At 37.9% G+C, this 8822-nt stretch overlaps 1 protein-coding gene across 1 annotated transcript in view; it reads left to right on the top strand.

Moving 5' to 3' along the window:
• The window catches only part of LOC107095904 (membrane-associated guanylate kinase, WW and PDZ domain-containing protein 2-like), a 147610-nt gene that overhangs the window by 89325 nt on the left and 49463 nt on the right, over positions 1–8822 (top strand). Inside the window, exons 8-9 of the mRNA XM_015392271.1 lie at positions 1081–1112; positions 6915–7116. Coding sequence (XP_015247757.1) covers positions 1081–1112; positions 6915–7116 — 234 coding nt within the window. The remainder of the gene's footprint in view (positions 1–1080; positions 1113–6914; positions 7117–8822) is intronic.

Genomic DNA, 8822 nt, shown 5'->3' with positions numbered 1-8822 from the left:
ACCTTTGGGTTAAGTTGTCGCAAGCCGGTTTTTCTTGTGTTTCTTGTGAATTTGGCAATTTCAAGTGGCATTAAAAAGTCTTAAAAAGTCTTGAATTTAACTTGCCTTATGCTGTAGGAACCCTGGTTTCAGTCAGACTAGATATTCTTGTCTTTCTGTAGAGAATCTAACACCTGGTCATGTTGAAAGGTGAGGAAGAATCTTAAAGTGAGTGGCGACCATGAATTTAGACGGAATCTGAAGCAAAGAAACTCAAAAAATGATCAGCAAAGCCAGTTTGGCGGGTCGGCCATGACACTGACTGAATCACTGACCGCTCACCAGCAGGCTGGACTTTAGGTTAATAAGAAAGTCAACCCACTAAGCATAAACTGAGATTATTTAAAAGACGAAGGAGCAAACATTTTTCATTTACAAGCCGCTTAAATAAACTATTTAATTACAAATCAAACCTTCACTTCCTTTATTCTTTAGAAAGTGGCACCTTTAAAAAGTAAATTAGAAAATAAATCTCAAAAAGCCATGTTTTGTTTTAGTTTTTTTTACAGCGCTGTGCAAATATAGAAACGATTTTCTTAAATGTTCTTCCCCATTAACATTTTGCTCTTATTTTCATATCATTTCTGTCACTGATGAGTTTTTTTGTTTGTTATTAACCTTTTCACCTTTGGGAAAACATTCATCTAATTTTGCACTCCTCATTTTAACGAAGCCTTTTAATGTCTGCTGGCCTAATTTATTTTAATTATAACCGTGTAGACAGAGTATTAGTATTAAATCATTATTTTAGTAAAGAAATAAAATGATTGAAAATCACTTAAACTGAATCAAGAAAGGCTTTAGAAAAAAAATCCTCTTTGCTCAGAATTCTTTCATTTATGTCCCTAAAAGTCAAACTAAAGAACTAAACTCTTCCCATCGACATGATTATCAGAAATATTTCCTCATCAGACGTCCTTATTTTTGTCCTCCCATCCACATCAACCTTATTATTATTTCTAATGATTTTATTCTTATTTCATCATTTTCATCGTTGTTCTTTTTTTCCCTAAAGCATGTTTTGTGCTCTTAACATTTCAGGTCACTATTCCCCCTGGAAGACTCCAAAACAGGTAACATCAAACAGATTCAATGCACTGGATTTCCCTTCAGCTTATTTCCAAAATCCAGATCCTGTTCTGCTCCTTCTCTATCAAACTAACTCTACTAAAATCGCTGCTTTAATATATATAAAAGCAACAGGTCCAATTATCCTGTTAGTTTCTCTCAGCTTTGATGCTGTAATTTGGATTGACTGACACGCTGCCTTTTTAAAAAGCAGGAAACTCCTTTTTTCTTCTTCCTCATCTTCCTGCTTTATAGAAACTTTCTTCCTTTAAGCTTACAGGACATCAAATACTCTTTTAGATCAGATACAATTCTCTGTATTCTTTTTGTCCCGCTCTTAAGCCTCCACACATTTCTTCCGGCCTTTCTTTCTTCCTCTGTTTGTTTAATCCGTTTCACGCGTGGACGTCCTCCCAGCGCTGCTCTGACCAGTCCCTGAACCCGGCTGGGTTTGTCCCCCATTTCCAGAACCAGACCAACAACATAGTGGGTTTAAAGCACTTCTGTCACTTAAAATCCCTTCATTGTGAGCTGCTTCTGCTCCATCTCTGCATAATCTGACATTTATATGGAAATACCCGTAACTCAAAGCGCTAGAATTTTATCCACTTAGAACGCCGTGCAAAAGCAGACCTGCGGGTGAATAGTTTACATTTTGGACTTGAACAACCGTAAACCTCTGTGGCTTTTCTTTATATACTTAATGATGCGCCAACGTTAAATAATGAGGCATAGAATATATTATGTATTTTAATTACATTTGGAAAAAGATTAAATAAGTATTCAAGGCTGTTATCAAATAAAAAAAATGTTATACCCACGCAAATCAATTAAATAAATTGCATAATGTTGGCCATTTAAAACCAAACTAAAAAGATTTTAATATGACAAGAAAGCCACTGATGAGATAAGATGGTGGCAGCATCATGCTGAGGGAATCCTCCCTCAGGAACAGAAAGAGTTATGTTAGAAGGCCATAAATTATCTGTTAGCCTTTAAAGTTGTTGTGGAGGATTTCTGTAAATTTAAAAAAAAAAACCCTGCCCTTTCTACTTTAAAAAAAATGTGTGTGCAAGAGCGTGCACAAGCACATTTCTCCTAGTGCACGCTCTGTTTAAAAGTTGCCGTTCTCATGGCTCATAGAAGCTTACTGTGTCCGAAACATCCGCCCTAAATCCCTCAATCACTATATAGAACGGGGACTGTATAGTGAACTTTATAGTGAACTCAGTTAACTGACCGTTCACTCAAATGATCTCTACCTTTTGCTGCGTTGGTCATGTAACTCCTCCTCCACCACGCAGTCGGCGGCAGCAATCCCATAATGCTTTGCGAGGAGGGCTCTCCGCACACACTGGGGAAAAAAAAGGAAATCTACATAAGTCATTTTTCTTAAAATAAGTGCATTCGTTCTCGGATTCAGGAGGTAAAAGAGACATTTTGCCAATGGAACAAGACAATTTACACTTAAAATTAGAAAACACAATTGCATTGTCTTATTTCAAGTACATATTTAGGGGTGCACGATATTGGGATTTTGGCCGATATGCCGATATTTTAAAACCCATGTAGCCGATAACCGATATCGATGTTAAAGCTGGACAAAAATAAGTAGTCATTGAAAATAGCAGTTTTGTTATCCATTTCTGACACTTTGAAAAATAATATACTCAAATATATTTTCATATGCTGATATCAAATAGATTTTTAAAAACGCGGTATCGATCTATTTTACTTTCAAAATCTCATGAAATTTCATTGTTTTGTTACAAACTCTCATGATATTTTGCAAATTCTTGTGAGATTTTGTTAGTAAAATAGATCGATACCGCGTCAATATATCAACATATAAAAATATAGCAAAATTTGGTGAATTTTCGGGGGATTTCGTAGCATAACGATGACATATAGCAATATTTCATTAGTAAAAGAGATTGATATGGTGTTTTTAAATGGCAATATATCAGCATATGAAGATATTGTGATATTTTAATGTATCAATATTTTTTCCCTCGTCTTTAGACGTTTTTAAGTCTGTAAAAAAGAAGTTTTTGAGGAAGAAGAAGAAGTATTTTTTTTTTTTTTTTTTTTTTAGACTTTAGAAACTCAGAAGCTGATCAAATATCGGGTTAAATATCGGTGGGGTGGCCGATGTCCGATATTCAGTTTTAAGGCCGATACCGATAGGGGGCCGATTATATCGTGCATCCCTAACATATTATCTAATTATCTTATTTTGAGTAAAAATACTCATTCTATTGGCAAACTACCTCCTTTACCTACTTAAATTAAGAGTAAATACAGTTAATTTAAGAAATGTTTCCTTATTTCTAGATCGTTTTTCCAGCGCAAAGCATTCTGGGATATATCTGCCTCTTCTGAGGCCTTTTCTTCTTATACACTTTGTAGACATTTTTTCTCTTACGACCCTCGGCTATTTTCAAAGAACCGCGCTGAGAAAGGTGAGCTTCAATGACCGTCTGAAACCGTAGCTCATCACAGATATACGCCTGAAAGTTTGCATACGCAGAAAAAGATAGCTAACATGTTGAGCACGTAGGACGGCCTTATGCAAACATATCACCAGAATGATTGACAGTTAGGAGGACCACTTATTGAAATGATCCACCCAGAAATAAAAGAGGGTTGGATAGAAAAAAAGATAATTTGGAAGAATGACAACGTCCCGAAGTAAATTTTGTCAGTGAAGTCAACGTTTTACTAACGTTGAGCTACTTTACAGTAAGGAAATGCATCTCTTAACCCTTTAGATGAACACGAGGAAGGGTTAAATAAAAACAATCAGGCGACATGCTTTGAATATTTAAGAAAGAATATCAAACAGTTTTATTTTTCCTTCCTACTTAGCCTTACTTTGTGTGGCTCTATGACACCAAGCTCTATTCTGAGTTTAATTTAGCATCGCCTCTTATAGGGAGGCGTCTATAGCTCAGAGAGTGAAGACTCAGATTAAAAAATAAGAAATTAGCTTATTTTTTTAGATGGACTTTCTGTCAAATAAAGCTTTTTTTTTGCACATGAGCCAATTTAGATTTGTCTCCATCAAATTCAGTAACTTAATTCTGCAGTTAAGTTTCGTGCTGAATAATTTAATTATTAAAGGTGAGAAACTGATGATAAAGGAGCTGCTCTGAGCTTTAATGAGGTCCTCTCCCTGAGAGGAGCAGACTAGCGTCACGTCGGAGGCGGTCACATCTGACGCCGCATTTCATTTCTCCATTCACTCCTCAGAACCAGCTGCCTCGTATTTCCCCGATGATTAACAGCCGTTCATGCCGCCTCAGTTTTTCCGCTTCCATCCGATTCGCTCTGACACTTCCCGATATGTCAAAATGTCGTCTGGGCTGTCTGTTTGCCGTCCTGCTGTGACTCATGCGGCCGCGCTTATCTGACACATCGAGGCTGACGCTCAGACTGACTGGTGTTGTGAAAACTGTCGCCGCTCCCACAAACAGCTCCGCGCATTTTCAAGATGTTTTGCAGTGAAATTAACAACAAATCATCCGTCCACCTTAGAGACAGAGGAATATGCCAGGAACCGTCTTTTCATGGATGCCTCTTCAGATTTTCACAGCTGATCAACACATTTTTCTTTTTAACATGTCGGCTTCAGCTACTAAATTCACTAACTTGTTGCTGGAATGACTACCTCTCCTATCCCCGTCCCCAAACAGGAGTAATCTTTCACTACTAAGAGGCCAGAATCAGTCAGATCAGCTTTAGATTTCTAATCAAATGACCAAACACTGAATGTTTGTCTGTTTCAGCAATTAAACAGCAATTTACTTCTTTCCTTTCAACTATCTTTAACTTCTATTATGTCTAATGTTTAAAAAAATGTATATTTGAAGTGGTTTAACATTAGTTTGTGATGTTTTACCCTCATTTAGTCCAGAAAGAAACCTGCTAAATACCATGCAAGTCTCTCTTCTGTTCATTGCATATATTTTCTCTTTTTTATTAAATCAGTCGTACTTTTTCGTCGTCTTCTAAGGCAGGGGTGGACAATTCCACTTCATAAGAGCTGCAACTTTTAGATCCAAGCTTGGTCCAAAACATCTTGATCAATTAGCTGAGTTACCTCCTCAGTATGCAGTCAGTTCCTCCAGAGTTTTACTTACTTCTCCAATTATTTGATTCAGGTGTGTTGATACAAAGGCACATTTAAATTTGCAGGATTCCGGCCCTCAGGAACTGGAATTGCCCGTCCCTGTTCTACGGGTCTTCAACCCTGGTCCTCAGGAATCACTTTCCAGCATGTTTTCAGATGATTCTTCTTCCAGCACACCTGAATCCAATGATTGCATGATTTCCTCAACAGCAATCAGAAGCTGCAGAAGCTTGTTAGTCACCGTTTATTATAATCAGGTGTATGGAGGCAGGGAGACATCTAAAACATGCAGGACAGTCAAAGACGCCTGTTACAGAGGGACCTTTACAAGCCGGGCTGTAGCCTGTCTTTGAAATTTGCTGCTTTTTCCACGTTTTTTACTGTACTATCATATATATATATATTATACCTAATGCACCTAAATAGCCAGGGAGATACAGTGGGGAGAACAAGTATTTGATACACTGTTGATTTTTCAGGTTTTCCCACCTGCAAAGCTTGTAGAAGACTGTAATTTTTATCATAGGTACTCTTCAACTGTGAGTAATGGAATCTAAAACAAAAATCCAGAAAAATTCAATGTATGATTTTTAAATAATTAATTTCCATTTTATTGTGTGAAATAAATATTTGATACACCAGAACAATGAAACTTAATATCTGGTACAGAAACCTTTGTTTGCAATTACAGAGATCAGACGTTTGCTGTAGTTCTTCACCAGGTTTGCACACACTGCAGCAGGGATTTTGGCCCACTCCTCCATACAGATCTCCTCCAGAGCCTTCAGTCTTCTACAAGTTTTGCAAGTGGGAAAACCTGAAAAATCAACAGTGTATCAAATACTTGTTCTCCCCACTGTATGTAATAATTAAAGGTCGACTGATGCAGTTGTTTTCAGTTTTCTTTTTAAGCCCAATGCTAACTATTTTTAGCATCAGTCTAACTGATCTCTAATATGTGCTGCCCAAAGTTGGGGACAATTTTTTAAGCAAATATTGACTTTTCTTTATTACATAGTAAAAATGACACATTAATAAAGAAACGTCTCAATTTAAACTAAAAAGGAACTTCCAATAGTAAATCAGACAAAGGATGCATACAACTTATGTAGCCTCAGGGCACGGCTGCTGAAAGCATCGGCCCATTTTTATCTACTGATGTGTGTTTGTCCTTCTATCAAACGATCGATCTGTGCATCAATGTCTATTGATAAATATATAAACCCCAACTTGGATTCATTTATTCAATACAGCTTTTTTAGTTTGCAATCTAGTTTTGTCTAAAATAATGGTAATTTTATTCTTTTTTTGTAGTAAAATGTCTTTTCTTTAGGAATGTTTTGACCTTAATGACCATAAGTCAGCAAGAAGGTGCTATGATAATATTTTTCTTTTTCATAGATTATTCTGAAAACTTTCAGCTACTGGAATTGAGTGAAAAAAGCAGCTTAAGTCCAAAGAAAAAAATGTAAACTATTAGCAACATTTTTGCTCCAAAACATAAATGTTTATCTCAGAGTTAGAAATCTCCTGCGCTGTTTCCGTTGTTGGATTTCTGGATCTTTATCAGATTAAATTATAGATGAGGGGTCGTTTGTGTTTTAACCACGCCGATGGGGCTGGATGGAAAGAAGGAAAGGGAAGCATTGACTCGTCATGCCGCTGTGCTTTGCAGGTGCTGGAGCAGTGGGAGTCCCAGCAGGGCCAGAACAGCCCCGCTCAGACCAGCCGCTCAGCTCCTCTTACCTCCCACAGCGCCCCCTTCCCAACACACCACCTCCACAGGGCCTCAGTCCCAGACTCAGCCTCCGAGGCCCTGGCCAAACCAGATCCCTATGACCTATTTGAGAAGTCCATGGCTATCTATGAGAGTAGGCGTAAGTACCGGAGCTCTGATTGCAGGTGAAAACACACACATACCTGCAGTGGGTATGGAGGATAGCATCCAGGATTGAAAATGCTTCCTTTTTAAATCTTCAAATAACAAACGCACAACAAAGAACGGATTTAACCTTCTCTGAAATAAAACCAGCTGTTGTGATATATATAACTGTGATATATCCATGAATAGAAACTCCACACAACCGCTTTATTATGCAGTTCAAATATATGGTACAGCAATAGCATAACTCTCTCTGGCTTATAAAATACGATAATAGTGATTTTCTTCTAGTGTGATCTGATCACAATGCATCACCATATTTTTCCCCATATAAATCCTTATATATGTGAACGTAAAACTGCATGCCCAGGCCTTAAGAAACAAAGACATGAATGAATAGTTTCACAAGGACTGTAAATTTTCTAACAGGACCGGGAATAACCTGCAGGCGTAAGTGACTGTTGACTCTTTGAAATATCTGTTGTGTTCAGGTTTCTATGTGGGATCTCCTGTTAACCTGCTGCAAAGGACGCTGTTTTTTTTTAAAGAGCGGTTCAACATCTGGTGCACTTCATTCCCTTTAGTCATATTGCTATGCTTTTAAAAACGTGCTGTGTGGATGTCAAGTGTTGTTTGAGCTGAAATAAATGATCAAAGTTGTATCTTTGCTCTAACCTCTGCTGGGTTTCCACGGCTAACATGAAGATGCGATGTGACCACTTTACTCGGAGTCTCAGAGGATAACGGCGGCAGGCTGACTCTCCTTAAACTCCATCGTTTTACAAAGCACAGAGACAATGATGGAGAAAGACTTGCCTTTATGTTTTTTGTGGATAACCTCATTGTGGCTGGATGCTGGCTGAAAAGCCCACATGATCACCCCACACCACTTTGCCAAACAGTTAAACTCATAGGGAAATCATATTTAAATGTCAAATCACTCTTTTATCAGGCGGTAAAACACAATTTTTCTTTCAAAGATACATATCCTGATTAAATCTGAGCTAAGAAAACCTGAAGTCTCCCAGAAAAGGTGGATCAAAAGGTGTGGCAGGTATAAAGACACTAATAAAAGAGCATCCTCTCCACATCAAAGCAAGGGGGTGGCAGCATTATGATTTGGGGTTGTTTTCATTTCTCTACCTTTTTAAAAATTAAGATTAACTGACTGAGCTTCATACTGCAGCAAAGAGAGGAAAAGAAAGACATGAAGATTATTAAGAATTTGCTGGTAGATCTGAGCAGACCTGCCCAGAGGAGGTGCCCTAACAAGCTGACACATTTCAGAAAAAAAAGTAAAGATTTCCCCTTCTGCCAGCCTCCTAATCAAAACAGTTCAACGTCAAATTTAATATCTTATTTAAAATATATTTTAAAAAAATCCTGTCTTAAAATCTGTGTGGTTTTTTTATTATCTTCTGCAGGCCAGTTAGTTCTACGTCAGCCTGAACACCTAAATTCGGCCAATCATATATCAAAGGTCATCAAATGTTTTCAGTCATAGCATCTTGATTGTCGCAGCTAATATACGCAACGGTTGAAATCAGAATCCTTTCCTTTCCCATTGAGTTCCGTCCCAGTGTTCACGGGGATGGACGTCTGTGTCTTCGGCAGGCGTAGAGCTAACAGAACTGGCAGCGTTGCGAGGCAAGGGCTCAAACATGTACGGCTGGAAGCCTTCTACACCAAACCAAGCTTCTG

Source organism: Cyprinodon variegatus, unplaced genomic scaffold (genome assembly GCF_000732505.1).
Source record: "Cyprinodon variegatus isolate N-32 unplaced genomic scaffold, C_variegatus-1.0 Scaffold583, whole genome shotgun sequence".
In the NCBI taxonomy this organism is placed as follows: Eukaryota; Metazoa; Chordata; class Actinopteri; order Cyprinodontiformes; family Cyprinodontidae; genus Cyprinodon; species Cyprinodon variegatus.
The sequence above is the reverse complement of the archived record's forward strand: the minus strand, read 5'-3'. Positions and strand labels throughout refer to the sequence as shown.